A 16,804-nucleotide genomic window follows, 5' to 3' on the forward strand; every position below is an offset into this window, starting at 1 on the left:
CTGATGAGCAAATTAGAATTTAGAATTGTTTGGTACATATATTTGCATATTAATAATAATGAAGTGATTTTTATTTATTTTTTATCCAGAAGGCTGTATGATAGAGAGTATTTTAAGATGTGTGTTGTGAAAGTGTTGGAACACGGACCCACAACAGGGGGCGCAAATGAACGGACAATGGAGGAAGTCAAATAGCACTTTTACTGTTGTGAAATAAGCACAACAAGCACGACAGATCACAATAGAAAATAATAAAGTCAATTCACAAAGGTGTCATGTGGGCAGGCTCGAAGATAGAAGACGTCTGTTCAAAGCAGAACCGGAACCACACGATTTCCTCCGCCACCGAACCCCGGGGATACTGGAGCCGCCAAGTCCCGAACTCCCAGGTGGCCACTGCCTCCGCTTGTCGGATCTGGTACTGCTGGCGAAGAACAAAAACAGTTAGATGTGGGTGCGTTTGCACCCAGCAACACGGATGGTGAAAAAAACCACCTCCACCTCTTGTCAGGAAAATGTGAGTACTTATCAAAAAGGGTTCAATACAGTCTCCAGCTGCAAGTACTCACCAACCACTGTCAAAACACAAGCAACAAAGTCACTGTCTGAAAGACAACACAACGGCTGAGTTCGTTACCTCCTCGGTAGAACGATATCTCGGCAAAGAGGTGGAGATGACGTCTTGCTGATATACCGATGCAGATCAGATGAGTGGTGACAGCTGTCATAGGTGATGAGTGTCAACTGTCACCCCGGCTGCTCCTGTGAGGCGGCAGCGCCCTCTGGTGCCTGGAGCCCGCACTCCAGGCAGGGTGCCCTCTGGTGGTGGTGGGCCAGCAGTACCTCCTCTTCAGCGGCCCACACAACAATGTGTGCATGTTATTTTGACACAAGGAATGACATGCAAATATGCTAGCTGTGGCACTAATTTGTATACATTGTTTCAAAAGCTATAGCTCAAGAATGTCTAATAAGTGACTTAATATTTCCAATGTACAGTATATACAGTATGTTATGACGCTCTCCCTGTGTGTGCTAAGTAATGTGATAATTTACAAGCACTGCATATCTTGTTAAAATTCATGGGTGTTGAAAAGGTGGTGACAACATCCATCTTGTTGTGTAATTACAGCATACCAGATGTGATTTTCATATAGTTTGCATAAAGTGAGGTGGCATTTTTTTCCATTGTTAAGCTTTGTTCATGGGGTTAGATCTGGATGTGGACTGTGGATTGACGTGCACAAACCGTCTCCAAATCAGGGCATCTGAATACTGAGAATAATTACATCTGCTGTGTTTACCTCCTGTGGTTTGACAACAATAGTGTAAACTAATTAAAAAATCCCAGCAGTGACATTGATTCTGTTTTCCACCATGGGCACTTTAAGCGCTGTATCTTCCTTTGTTGGCCTTTTGTCTGGGTCTTTCTGTTTTTTTGCATCTTATCAAAAACCCATTCTAGTAGCAGCCACATTAAAGTAGCAGTGACAAGGGTAGCATTTGCAAAATGTGTTTGTGTGAGTAAAGAGTTTGGGGGGAGAAAAGAGAGACCGGATGAGACAGTGACCAGAGGACTTGGCAGGGTCAGCTGTGTGTGGGTGATAATATTCTCTGCTTGTACATCAGTTCTATCATTGTTCTCCCTTTCACATTCACTGCACCTCCCTACGTCTCACCCCCCTCAACCCTAACAGTATTAATATGTGATGTTCTTATTATTTGTGCCCAACATTCAACCTGCTCTTGTTGCGTGACAATGAAGTCAGTCAGTTTGGGCTTTTTCCAAAGCAAACAAAGGATAATAGAGCAGGAAGTTCATTGGGAGAAGGAGTTGTACTACCGCTATATAGACCTGGGGTCGATTCCCATTCATGTCTATGTCCATGGACAAGACACTTGGTCTGCATTGTCTCAGTCCACCCAGCTGGAAATAGGTATCAGCCTCAGCTGGGAAAGAAACCTGTGTTGTGCAGCACCAGCACCACCAGCCCTGAGGGTCTGCGTAACACTCACGTGATTATAACCCATTAAATAAATAATAAAAACGGAGGAGGACCAGTTTAAAACAGATAACTGTGCAGCTGTACTAATCTGATGTTTTTGTTCTTGTGTCTTCTACAGTTAGAACAGATCCAGAAGCACACGTGGTACATGTAAGTACTCCTCTCTCTTTTTTCCTTTTATACCCTCCTCCCCTTCACTCTCTCTTTGCCTGTTTTGCTGGTGCATTGGAGAGCAAAGCCACCATGTGATAGACTGAGTTTCAGGCCTGTACACAAGAGTACAATTGAACATGGCGTGACTCCACTCTTGGTGGATGTGGGGGTAAGTTTGTAGTGCGTGAAAGAGGATGTGCAGCATATGGTCAGTGAACAGACAGCGGAGAGAAGGGCACAACTTCAGAACTCATCTAACCTCGGTGCCCACCATTTAACTTTTATGACACAGTGTTCTGACCTGTTTAAGCTCACATAAATCTTTTGCAGAAAATATGTAGCACAAAATTGGAAGCAGTTATTTCGGTTATTACCTCTGCCGGGGAGGTTAAGTTTTCACCCGTCTGGTGGTTTTGATTTTTTTTTTTTTTTAAGGGTGGTGGCTGTCACCATGATTACTGAAAAAGGTGTGGACAGAATTCCATAAAACCTGATCTGTGCAGCTCTCAATCCGGGACATTTTTTGGCACGTTGATCAATGTTGTGAGATAGGGTCTTTCATTTTCAACATTTTCGTCAATTTCTTATGAAATAATGTATTTACTAAATAATCACGCGTACCACACCTTGCAAATGCTAAATGTGTAATATTTATAAACAAAAACAGGTAAAATGTTGAGTACTTTTCACCTGTAATTGTGCATACTTATACACCCCACCAACAAAAATCTGGGGGAGTTTAGCGAAATCATCCTGTCTTTCGGTCTGTCCATGAGATTTTAAGCACAGCTCCTTTGAAACCATTTGGTGGATTTCAGTGAAACTTCACACAGTGGTTGTACGCTATGTGAAGATGTGCATGAAGAATAATTTCAGTCCACCATCTTTAAAGGGAGATAATTAGATTTTTGTTTTTTTTTTGTTTTTTTTGGGGGGGGGGGGGGGGGTGATTGTGGAGAGTTTATTTGGAGAAAAGGAAAATAGCATTCTTAACCATTATTATTCATAATGATTGTATAATTACCTGCAATAATGAGTTGATGTGCTTTAATAAGCTTAAAATGACCCCATCATGTCTACAAATTTGAGAACCATCATTACTGTGAAATGGAGGATCATGCATTTTGTTTATCAAAAGAGAGAGCATAAACCTTGTTACCAAAGAAGCAAGAATGTGAAGGGAAACACATTTGTGACTGGTGATGTCGTAATGCACTCTGTAACCTCACCACTAGATGACACTAAATCTTGCATATTGTAGCTTTAAAGATACTGCGTGCTTTTCATGTTCAACAACAAGTAATCATGGAAGGAGTCTTGTTAGGTGGTGAGTCATGATTTTTGTCATACACTGAAGGATCATTCAAACAGAGAAGAATGTAGAAACGGGAGATTAGACAAATGTTGCTTTGTCACTGAGGAAGCCTCTGCATGGCAGGCTGTCTAAAGAACATGAACATGGTCTTCTTTAGCACCCCTTCACACATTAACACGACGTTGGACGAAAGAAGCAGAAACCGGAAGAAAATCTGCAAACCAAAAATGAAATGGGGAACCCCAAAACATTCCACCTGCTGTCAGGAGAGACGCACGGTCGGGCAGGCTCGTGTTCGCACGACACACTCCACACACCATTTGGGGTCGGCACAGTTACACCCATGTGAGTTGCTTGGTAACGCCACAGTTGTGGGGCACTTAGACACTTTCCCAGACAACTTGAATGTGGTCGCACGAATAGCCCCTCCTTTTCTAAGTGCCCGGCAAGCGGTGTTAGATGTTTGTGTATGGCACCTGGAGTTTAGCCAACTGCTGAGAGAGGAGTGGTGCATGGCACTCGCTGTCTTTCGACTGCTTGTGTGCATGAATGGTTGTGACGACAGGTGTACTAGGCATTTGAGGTGGCTCTGATTTTTCATGAGAGGCATGCAATTGCTCCTTCGTGCACCAGTCGGCTTCAATCGGGTTACGTGTGAAGGGGCCCTTATGGCCCAGTCACACGGCACTTAACAAAGGGCAACGAAGCCCTAACAAAACAAGAAATCTGGACTTAAGTTGGCATCATTTAACCTTTGCTCAGCTTCATTCCTGCAGTGGTTGCTTCGTCAGGATTTTTAAACTGTCAAAAAATTTGAATGAATGCCACCTGAAAGTTCAATTTGTCCGTATTTCGTTTTGCAGTCGTTCTTGACAGTTTTGTAATCATTGGCTTATTTTTGTAATGTTAGCATTTAGTTTGACTTCGTTAGACCAGCAGAATGTTTTCACACAGTGCAGAAGCTCGTTTGTGAGCGCTGCTGCTGCCGCTGCATTCATGTACCTTCGGAAATTACAGGGCAAACTCAGTTTCTCTTTTTTTAATCTGGGTGGGGGGTCAGCAGGCCAGAATTAATCTTTTGTGTGGATACAATTAATTATTTTCCCACAGGCATTTGCTGAATTTGAAACAACAAAAAAGTTGTGTAATTTCTGATAGTACTTGAACGCAGCTGCTGCTCCTGTGTGTGCTTTGTTTTTATTTTAATATAACAATATGATTGTAGGAATGACAATCCAGCCCTTATGTACATGTGGCAACAAGTAGATGATTCAGATGATCATATGAAGAGCTGTTCTGGAAGGCAGAATTTACATTGTGGATCAGCTGTAGCTGGTGGAAATAACCGCACATGTGAGTCAATGTGTGGCGTTCACACTGACTGATCAATTTACTGCTCTGATATATTCAGTCATCTTTACACTTATATTTATTCCTCTTTTGACAGTTTTCTGTTATAAATCAATATACAAGGTCTGTTAGAAAAGTATTGGACCTTTTTATTTTTTGCAAAAACCTGATGGATTTGAATCATGTGTGCTTGCATGAGCAAACCTTGAACCTTCGTGCGCATGCGTGAACTTTTTCACGCCTGTCGATTGCCTCATTTCCTGGTAAGCAGCCTTTGTGTGGGACGTGTGCTGTGCGCTTGGCGGATTTTTATTTCAAGGAAAAAGACGGAATGACTGGAGCAGCGCCGCATCAAATTTTGCCAGAAACTGGGCGACAGCCAGGTGGAAACCATTCAGATGATACATACGGCTTTCGGTGATGATCCTGTGGGCATCACACAGATTAAGGACCAGTACAACCGGTTTAAAGACGTCCGCATAACGGTGGAGGGCGAGCCGTGCTCCGGTCGGCCATCAACATGCTGAAATGACCCGATCATTCCAAAGTGAACGCTGTGGTGACGCGGGGCCGTCGTGTGACTATCCAAGAAATTGTGGAAGAGGTGGACATCAGCACTTTTTTGGTACATTCCACTGTAGAAGACAGAAGATTTGGCCATGAAAAGAGTCGCTGTGAAATTCATGCTGCTTCTGATGGCGGAGCAAAAGCACCTTTATGTTGAAGTCTCACAGGACATGCTGTGACATGCTCACCTCTTCCACAATTTCTCGAATAGTCACACGACTGAAAAGTCACCGATCGCACCGACCGTGATCACACCGACATGCAGCGAGTGCGCTTTTATTTTAAAGAGTCATAGGTCTGATCAGGTTTGATCAGACCTGATCAATCAGGGCGTTTGATGAGCGCACCAACATGCAACAAGTGCGCTTTTATTTTAAAGAGTCACAGGTCTGATTAGACACAGAGAGAGAGTGAGGGAGAGCGCGCGCAAGAGAGCGCTTTTATTTTAAAGTCACAGTGACAGGTCTGATCAGACACACACAGAGAGAGAGAGAGAGAGAGAGAGAGAGTGTGTGTGAGGGAGAACGCTTTTATTTCAAAGTCACAAGTCTGATCAGACACAGAGAGAGAGAGAGAGAGCGCTTTTATGAAACGACAACAGTCAGCTTTGCAACACAGTGAACAGTCCTCATATGAGTCCAGTATGATAAAGTGAAGAAACGATCTTGCAGTATTTATAGCTCCAGAAGAACAATGGAGCCCGGCAGGAGGTGTGAAATGGCGTACAGTACGGTGTTGCAGCGTGGGCGGGCTCACAGTAGCGGACAGTAGCACGGCGTGAAGGCTCCATACTGTGCTGTACGCCGAAGAAAATTAAACATGTTTAATGTCCTATGCGCATAGCCCTCAACATACTGCTGCGTATTGAGAAAAAAGATCATACACTGCAATGAGCAGCTCTACGAATACACCAATGTGAAAGGGGCTTAAAGCTGAAGAAAACTTTGGGAAAGATAAAGAGTGTGAATCAAAACCAGGTGGTGTGTTGATGAGAACTGATTCTGCACTGACATGTCTTGTACAGTACAGCCTGACTTAACCAGAACTGCCTATTTGAACATTTCATAATGTGAGTCAGGCCTGTAATGAGTCAAATTCTTATCCCAAGTGACCAGTAAGCAAGCAAACACTCCAGTAGGTCAGATGGTCTCAGTATGTCCTTTTTTATAGCAACTCATTACAGCTGGACACTCATAAAGTGAAAGTAGTAATGCCTCAGCGCACCATATAATGAAGTTTATTTAGATGTTCTCAAAGGTATGAAACAAGAGTTAAGTGCCAGAATGGCTGATTGTGGATTATTTGACCTGGGATTTCTTTGCATTTTCAGAGGTGGTAAAAATGAGCCAGAACCAGAGCAGCCTGTGCCAAGAAAGGTGACCATCCGCAGTCTGCCGTCTGCAGATGACATCGACCCAGACGTACTGGACAGTATGCACTCCCTTGGCTGCTTCAGAGACAAGAACAAACTGCTGAAAGATCTGCTCTCAGATGAGTGAGTGGCTGGAATGGGGGGGTTTGTAAGTGAGAAAACAAAACAAATTAGATTATTAAAGGACATTGATGTAGAGATCAGAAAAATGGAAGACGGGCAGATGGTGAGGATGGACATCCCTGCAGTGTGTGTGTATATACCAACAGCCTGGTTTTATGAAACCCTGAGAGACTGTCGCTGTTGATGTCAGAAGCTATAGATCACTTAAGTGTTATGACACTGAGCTTACACTTACATCTGCTGGATGCATTCTGTGCAGAACAAGCTCGTTCTGCCTTGAGCCTAAGTCACGGTCTTCTGTCCTTAATGCTTGTTAACTATCTTTATTTTTTCCTTCTTCTTTTATGAATATGTATGCAGGCTGTTGCCCTTCTGGCTTCCATGAAGTGTTAAAGTTGCACGTTATATTATAGGTGTAGTTTTTCCTCCCTGTTTTACATTTTTCTAGCCTCTCTCATTAAGTACTAAAGGAGTTTCACTCTATCACTTTCCCCTCTCCACATCTCCTTCGTTAGCTTCCTTTCTCCAGGGAGCATCCAGTAATAGCACAGGACTGGAGGAAAACCTACAGTCTCTATCTCCCTTGTTCCTTTTAGCTGAGGTTGCAGGTCCTTGTCTCTTTGCCTCCTACTGCTTTCCAATCTGTCTTTATTACAGCGGCCGAGTCCCTGAACCTTTTGCATAGAGGAGACTGGCCTAGAGGGCAAAGATATTAGACTGATATCTGATTTACTGGGAAGGGAACCCATAGTGCTTTGACAATTTGATAAACTTGCGAACAGACTCTGAGCTACTGAATATGCTAAAATATATATATGCAGAATATTATATGATGGCTTAATGATCTGTAAAGCTAAACTTTTGTTTTAATGACAAAAGCTATTTAGGAGTAGTTTAACAATGAATGTGAAAAGATTAAACTACATTAATCATATTCATTTTTTTCCATCCTCATGTATTGCTTGAAGACATGCTCCTTATTTCTGGACGATCTTGGGCCAGTGTATTTTTAAAGCTATTTGATTTAATGTCTTCGTTGTCCTTTATTGTCATTCTCACTCTTTCTTTCTCCCTGTGCAGTGAAAACCAGGAAAAGATGATCTACTTCTTGTTACTGGATCGTAAGGAACGATATCCCAGTCAAGAAGACCAGAACCTTCCACCTCGTAATGAGATTGGTGAGACTGGGACAGAAAAGATGAGCACACAAAAAAACACCAAACACAAATATCCGCCAAGACCTCACATGTCTGGATGTATGTACAGATAAATTTTAGCAGGATTCCAAAAAAATACTAAACCGATTTTTCTTAAAACTTGGTGAAAGGATGGGGTATAGTCCAAGCCGTTAGCTTTTGGAATGTATACAAACCAGGAATTTTCTTATCACTTTCTTTAAGCAGTGAGTCACCCCTCTGAGTCTGGTCTGCTTGAAGTTTCTTACACAGTATCATCAGAGGGAGTTTTTCCTCACCATTGTTGCCTGTGTGCTTGCTCTCGGAGTTGGTAAGATTAAACCTTACTTGTGTGATGTGCCTTGAGGCAGCTTTGTTGTGATTTGGCGCTATATAAAATGTAATAAATTGAAATTAACATTGTGAGACTGGTGATTTTTCAACCTTTTATTGAATTTCCCCACATCGTGCAGCTACTGTGACAATAAAAAAAAATTTAAAAATACATGCCACCCACGAGATTCGAACCTGCACTTTCCAAAAGCTCTGATTGCCAGCCAGAAACTTGACCACTGAGCTACCATCACTGTCCTGTAAAAGGTTTTGGGAAAATCCCTGATATCAAGAAGGACATGGACATATTTAAGAAAAAAATAAAACCACACACCATATAAAAATGCTGCATTTTATTGAATTCCTCTTATCAAGCGGACAATACAAGTATGATCCATCTGTTCCTCTGTAGATGACCCATGGTCACAGATGTACAGTTGACATGAACGAGAAGCAGGGCGCTCTTATCATGTCCACATCTACTGGCGGCATGTCCAGCCGGCCCGCGCGCATGCCCTGCCCGACACACGTGTCTTGTGGGCGGTGTGCCGCAGAACTGACACCGTGTCATGTGGAACAGAGCTCATGTGGGTGACATGACATTCAGATCTCCCGCTGTGTGTTATGATCCGACGGTCCGTTTCACCTGGGACAGACTGTCAATGTGCGTGGCATGCGCGCTCTCGCTGCAGCCCATCACGACAGTGATATATGTTTTTATGCATGTCCACGTGAGAACAGCAAGCAGACACACGTGTGTCACAGTGGACAGCTGTTAGTTCATGTCCATCCAAACACGGTACGTGTTCCCTAGCCGTGATGTCCAGAACCACAGATCTACACAGCTGCTCCTGTCGGCGGACACACCCCTGTCAGTTCAGTGCACACACCAACGTGTCACTGTGTCTGTTGGCAAAGCCACACTCGTGGGGGCACTTAGAAAATTTTCACATCCAGCTCGACAGTGATCATCTGTTGACTGTTGTGTTAATAGTACAACTGGCCACACATTTTCTAAGTGCCATGCGAGCAGTTTTAGATGTTCATGCGTGTCACCTGGAATTTGGCCGACACCTGCATGCGATGAGTTTGATGGGCTAACACAGCGCACACTCCATCTTTCAGCCACTGGTGTGCGCGAATAGTTTTAGCAACAGGTGTACGAGGCGTTGGAGGCAGATACAATTTTATATGTATAGGATTCCTGCTTCATGCGCAATTTGAACGCATTTGTACTATGTGTGAAGGGGCCCTTAGCAGTATACATATTCTGCATAAGTATAAATAATGTAGATATTAGTTCACCACATTTAACTGATTTTTTTCTTACAGTTCTGTGCATTATCTCTTGAAAAGTTCAATCAATTAGAAATTATGTATGTAGATACTAGAACTCTGGAATAGGTGTTGAAGATGAGTGAGTGAGATATTGGAACTGTACATATGCCTGATTTTTTTTCATAAAGTTCTGTGCAGTATCTCTTGATACAATAATATAGGTATAGATAATGTAGGTATTTGCATTTTACATATGCCAGAATTTTTCCATAAAGTTTGCATAAAGTCTGCATTATCACTCTGGAAATTCATGAAAATGTTGGAAAAATGCTCTATCTCACAATTTTAAAGAAAAGAATTCCTGGGTCTGTCCTCGTAGTTGGATTCACTCCAACAGTCCTTGGCCTGTACACCATCCTTTTACCAAGTTTCATGAAAATTAAGTTAAAATTAAGTAGTTTTTGTTGAATCTTGCAGATGGTGAAAACACTGCCTTCTTGGTGGAGGTAAAAAGATGTAAGAAAATGTGCACTAAGAGAAAATATAAATAAGTTGGTAAATACAGTATGGCAAACAGCATATCTAAACAAAAACCGTGTGAGTGGTGTTTACTTTAAATGGGTTTTAATCTCGTCATTCAGACTGTTTACACAGAAAAACAAGCCCATTTATTCAAGAGTAAACACTGCAAAGAGTTATGTAAAATGCTTCTCAGAAGAAAGTGGATGAGCTTCAGTTGTGGTAGACTGGCTCAGCGTTCCGTTTGTTGAAACTTAATTCCCTCAGTGAAATATAGTCAAGTAAATATAAAATGTCAATAGGCCAAGAATTTATCTGGTAAATATGTCAGCGCTGACTGCTTTGGTTCAGGTATTGACTTCTCAAAAATATATTTTTCCAATTCATATCCCAGCACAGATTCCTGCTCTTTGAATGTGGAGCAGAGAAAGAAAAACTTCTTCTACTGGGGCTATTTTCTGAGAAATTCATCGCAGTATAGGAGGGTTTTTTTATGTACTTTGAGATAGCAGTGTTTTAATAAATAGGCTTCTCTTCTGCAACTGTTATCCAGTCGATAACAGCGGCCATTAGTTGAAGGTCTGGGTGGAAGCTCTTACTGATTCACGATTAGTTAAAGTGTCACTGTTAACAGCACTAAACATCACTCAAAACACAGATTAATCCACAAAAACAATTAAACATACAGAAACACCCATGCTCACACACACACACACACGTGTGTATTCCTGGTGTTGTGTGTTGATTTTAAATTGACCTGTCACATGGTTATGTTCAGACCCTCCCAGGAAGCGAGTGGACTCTCCTATGTTGAATCGTCATGGTAAGAGGAGACCAGAGCGGAAGTCCATGGAGGTCCTCAGCGTCACAGATGGAGGATCACCTGTTCCAGCCAGGAGAGCCATTGACATGACGCAGCACGGACAGAGGTAGGCAGTGGATGGAACACAGGAAAGGATAAATGAAGAGATGAAGATTGGTGTAGCTCTGTTTGAGTGTTTGAGCTGGTTCAGTGTGGTGGATCAGCAGGTCAGATAGCAAGTCCGACTCTGGTGTCAGCAAGCTATGGTAGATCGTGGAGATCCAGGGACTGACTGTCTGTGCTTGCTTTGTCTCCTGTCTCACTTTAGTAAATCAGTGTACAGTAAAAGCTTGGATATTCCTGGCGGTGGTACAAAGTACAGCAAAGAAGAAAGGTATTCATCTGTCACCCACTCTTCCCATTCTGTCACCTTTCCCACATGTGCTGAAAGCTGTACTCCATATCTTCTTGCAGTCTTCTATTCTTGAGTTATCTGGAAATAGAAGAGGATGTTGCTGATGTGGAAAACTCTCTCCTCCCGAGCTAGTATAATACACGGATATCTTCATCCCCTGCTTAATTGGATAATTCTGTCACATTTGGTGGTGGAGTAACTGTATACAAAGTAACATTGTAGAACTATAACCCCAAATTAGAAAAAAGTGGGATGATGTGGAAAATGCAATAAATGAATAAATAAATCATTCATTTGTTAATATAGATCCCATTCCTTCATTTAAGTTCTGCAACACATTAAAAAAGAAAAAGTTGGGACAATTTATTCTAATTATAAGGATTAAATCATTACTTGTACAGACAGTTTTCTCGAGAGAAGTTCAGGGATGGATCTTTAACATTTCCAAGTCACTGAATATGTCTTGGGCTTCATTTATATTAATCATTAAAGCCCCGGTCACAACCCACCGTGCGTTTTTTTTTTTTCGCCGTACGTTTTCTGCGGATGCCACGGCCACTACTTTTTTGTGAAAACGTACGGAGGCAGTAGCAAGAGGGTGGGAGGGAGTACGTTCAACGCACGTCTCTAGGGGCGTAACGATAAAGAGAGATGACAATAATGCAGTGTGTGTGTGTGTGTGTGTGTGTGTGTGTGTGTTGGGGGGGGGGGGTCGCTTTTCTTTTTTTATGAGCCGGACCGGAGCGGCAGGTGTTTTTCGGCGTCAGCGATGCATGAGCATGTCCAGCCTGCAGCGGTCAGTTGTACGAGTGTTTACTTGCCTCGAAAAGTTACAGCTAGTTAACAGACTGAAGCTGTGGAGTGTGTGTTGCTGACGTTTGGAAATAAAGTCCAAGTTCAAGTGAGAAGCTGCGTTGTGCATGCAAGTCTGTCGGCCTCCAAATCCGTACTGCCTACGTACGGATTTGGTTAATTCAATAGTAATTGAATGAAAATGTGCTGCTTTGAATCCGTACTGAGGCAGTACTCACAACGTGCGTCATCTGCACTGCTGGTGAATCCGCAGCCTGACCGCAGCGAATGTTCTGCATGCACTAAAACCTCTACGGCGTGTCTGCGTGTGTCTGCGTGCTCCTAAATGCGTACTGAGGCAGTACTTACGAAGTACGGATCTCCAAATTTAGCCCACGTTTTTGCAAGTAGACTGTACGCACTTGCAAGTACGGCGGGTTGTGACCACGGCTTAAGAAATACAAATGGTATGGTACTTGGGGCAATCAGCACATGCCAGTTTTTCACAGTTATAAACCATGAGCTTCCGAGATGCATATCTGAGAATGTGACAAGTTTACTTGGGAATCCTACGGCAATCATTTTCCCATTTTTTTTTTCTCAAGTAAATTCAATATCTTTGGAATTTTCAAGGCATTCTACTGCATTTTGATTGGACCTAATTATCAATTTCATTTCAGATTCATGCACATAGAATTTGCATGATTTCTGCCTGTGCAAAGATCTCTCCTTCCCAGTCTAATATAGCTGTATATATCAGTTTGATCTCACAGACTGGATCTCAAACATGTGAAAATACCTTAAACAGAATTCCTGCATGAAGAAAATACACGTGAATATCAACTTTGTTGTTGTTGTGAGATTTCTTTTCCTGTAACCATAAACAGTCCATGTGGGAAAGTGTTTTATGTCTCACAGTACAGTGACATTTCATGCATGGGTAAAGATGCAGTGGTGTTTTCTGTATATCTGATGCTTTGTTAAAATAGTAATGACAGAATGTGGCTTTCCATTTCCTACACTTTCCATTTCCTACACATCAATATAAGTCTTTAAGTCAATTCTCAAACGAAAGAAGACTTATAACTCAATTTATAACTCAAAGTACAAATGTCTGAAAGTTCCAATTTTTTGTGTAACTGGAGTTATTGTTATTGTTTCACAGTCTCAAAGCGTTGCTGATGAATTTCTTCAATGCAGTGTTCCACTTTCCCTGGATGCTGAGCATTTCTCTATTTGAACATTTTTACACGTCGCACAGTTGGATAATGTATTTTCTCATCTTATTTCAGCAACCAATTTATCGTCACAACAAACATTTCTGCTCAGAGGCTGAGACGTGTATGACAGCAGAAAAGATTGAAGCTGATGTAGCGATGATCTGATCTACCGTGCATCTGTAAAGTATTCACAGCGCGTCACTTTTTCCACATTTTGTTATGTTACAGCCTTGTTCCAAAATGGGGTAACTTCACTTTTCCCCTCAAAATTCAACTCACAACACCCCATAATGACAACATGAGAAAAGGTTTTTTTTTGTTGTTGTTGTTTTTTTTTTTTTTTTTTTTTTGCAAATGTATTAAAAATAGAAGTACATAAGTATTCACACCCTTTCCTCAATACTTTGTTGATGCACCTTTGGCAGCAATTACAGCCTCAAGTATTCTTGAATATGTCATAAGCTTGGTGCAGTTGTCTTTTGGCAGTTTTTCTCATTACTCTTTGCAGCACCTCTGAAGCTCCATCAGGTTGGATGGGGAGCATTGGTGCATAGCATATTCAGATCTCTTCAGAGATGATCAGTCGGATCCAGGATTGGGCTCTGGCTGGGCCACTGCGTCATTGTCCTGCTGAAAGATGAACCATCACCCCAGTCTGGAGCAGGCTTTCATCCAGCGTGTTTCTGTACATTGCTGCATTCATCTTTCCCTCAATCATGACTAGTCTCCCAGTTTCTGCTGCTGAAAAACATCCCTACAGCATGATCAAATCATCATGATTTGAATCATCATGATGCTGCCACCTGCCTGGTTTCCTCCAAACATGATGCCTGGCATTCACGCCACTTCCATCTGGCCACTCTATCATACAGCCATGCAGAGATGGTTGTCCTTCTGGAAGGTTCTCCTCTCTCCACAGAGGAATGCTGGAGGTCCAACAGAGTGACCATTGGGTTCTTGGTCACCTCCCTGACTAAGGCAGTTCTCCCCGGATCACTTAGTTTAGATGGGCAGCCAGCTCTAGGAAGAGTCCTGGTAGATCCGAACTTCTTCCATTTATGCATGATGGCGGCCACTGTGCTCATTGGGATCTTCAAAGTAGCAAAAATGTTTCTGTACCATTCCCCATATTTGTGCCTCAAGAGAATCCTGTCTCAGAGGTCTACAGACAGTTCCTTTGACTTCATGTTTGGTTTGTGCTGTGACATGTAGTGTCAACTGTGGGACCTTAGATGTAGACAGGTTTCCAAATCATGTCCAATCAACTGAATTTACCAGGTGGACTCCAATTAAACTGTAGAAACATTTCAAGGTTGATTAGTGGAAACAGGATGCACCTGAGCTCAATTTTGAGCTTCATGGCAAAGGCTGTGAATACCAGTGGTGGGCACAGTTCTGCTAATCCGCTAACTGCTAATTAGCAAAGCTAACTTTTTTGTTAGTGGATTAGCTTTTCAGCTAACTTCAAAAACCATCAGCAGACCAATTAGCTTCCGATAGATTTAGTTCCAATCATTTTTAGACCGCTAACTTTTTTTACATAGTCAGTAACAGTGAAAAATATTTTTAAACTCTTTTGGCTCATGTCTGCTATGTATTTTGCAGCAGTGAGGCAGCTGAGAATTGCTGAGCTCAACTCTACCCCAGCAGAAGGGGTCTGGCCGCCAGACTGCTACAAAAAAAATCAAGTCATTATCCTTAACAGCATCCAGCGGTCCAACCGTGAGGCAGATATCTTGAAAAGGAAATCAGGTTTGACTTATGGTTTTGATTTATGAATCAAATTAATCTGGATAGAATAACTACATTAATATCAATTCTGTCATATGTACAAAGTGAAAATATAACACATATCTTTTAATTTTAAAATAATGCACTAATTCTGAAGTTTTGAGCATAACACACATAGATGCCCAAAGGGATTATGGGCAAACTGAGTCTCTTTTTTGTTAAAAAAAAAAAAAAAAAAGAAGACATATGCAAAAGCAAAAAAGCCTGTTAAGTTGTGATTCAGGTCGACAACCTTGTGCCATACCCGACTCAGTAGATGAGTCAAAATACATAGAACACTGCCATCTACTGGCACCCGGTTATATCACACGGTTGTCAAATTGCAACTTAACAGACTTTTCAGTTTTGCAAATGCCTTTTTTTTTTTTACAAATGAAAAAAATTACATATTTTACAAAAGCACATTTATTTGTAAACACCAACACACGTTACACACATTACACACATTACATTAACTAGTGTTGGTTTTTACATAGAATGAATGAATCAACCAATGTGAGCGGAGGCTCAGTTTACCCATAATCCCTTTGGGCATCTGTGTGTGTTGTGTTCAAAACTTCAGAATTAGTGCATTATTTAAAAATTAAAAGATATGTGTTATATTTTCACTTTGTACAAATGACAGAGTTGCCATTAATGTAGTTATTCTATCCAGATTAATTTGATTTATAAATCAAAACCATAAGTCAAACCTGCTTTCCTTTTCAAGACGTCTGCCTCACGGCTGGACTGCTGTATGCTGGGGTTTGTGATCACCTTTGATTCAATCAGAAGTGTTAAAACTCAAAATCAGCTTATTAGTAGCTAAGAGTGTACTGGAGACAATACTTAAAGGTATCAGTTAGCTGTAGTTTCTGATAAATGTTTTGGTGGTTTATGGGTTTAGCATTATAAAAGATAACATTTCAGTTAGATAATTAGTGGTTATCGAAGCTAACTTTTTGGTTACCTGTGCCCACCACTGGTGAATACTTATGTACATGTGAGTTCTTAGTTTTGTTTTGTTTTTAATAAAGTTGGGAAAATCTAAAAAAAAAAAAAAAAAAATTCACATTATCATGTCATTATGGGGTATTGTTTGTAGAATTTTGAGGAAAAAATAAATTCCAGTCATTTTGAAATAACACTGCAACATAACAAAATGTGGAAAATTGAATGCTATGAATACTTTCTGACTGCACCGTACCTAATGATCGGCAGAGTGCTAGAAAAAGCTTTAATCACCAAAGCATGTATACAGATGCTGAGGTGACAGGAGGATACATTATCGAAATAAAAATATATGGATACAAAGTTGAATATTCAGCCAAATATCAGATATTTTAATAATGAAACATCTATTTCGAAGTTCTCCAACACCCAAAAACTATGAAAAGTTGCTCCAGAGTTCAAGTTCATTGTTTTATACAGCGCAAATCAGAGAACAAGTCAGCCCAAGGCACTACGCAGGAGTAATGCTGAGATCTTACCCAAAAACTCCCTAAGGCTTTTTTATTATTATTATTATTATTATTATTATTTTTATAAGAAGAGGACACTTAAAGCAGACCAGGCTCAGTAGGGTTGACCATCTGCTTTGGCCTTACTAACACG

At 41.3% G+C, this 16,804-nt stretch overlaps 1 protein-coding gene across 1 annotated transcript in view; it reads left to right on the forward strand.

The window, feature by feature from the left end:
* brsk2a (BR serine/threonine kinase 2a) overlaps positions 1–16,804 on the forward strand; it is a 721,035-nt gene that overhangs the window by 617,407 nt on the left and 86,824 nt on the right. The window contains 4 exon segments of the mRNA XM_034176871.1: positions 2,125–2,156; positions 6,722–6,886; positions 7,967–8,064; positions 10,970–11,120. Coding sequence (XP_034032762.1) covers positions 2,125–2,156; positions 6,722–6,886; positions 7,967–8,064; positions 10,970–11,120 — 446 coding nt within the window.

The sequence above is a fragment of the Thalassophryne amazonica genome, chromosome 8 (genome assembly GCF_902500255.1).
Source record: "Thalassophryne amazonica chromosome 8, fThaAma1.1, whole genome shotgun sequence".
NCBI classification, from domain to species: domain Eukaryota; kingdom Metazoa; phylum Chordata; class Actinopteri; order Batrachoidiformes; family Batrachoididae; genus Thalassophryne; species Thalassophryne amazonica.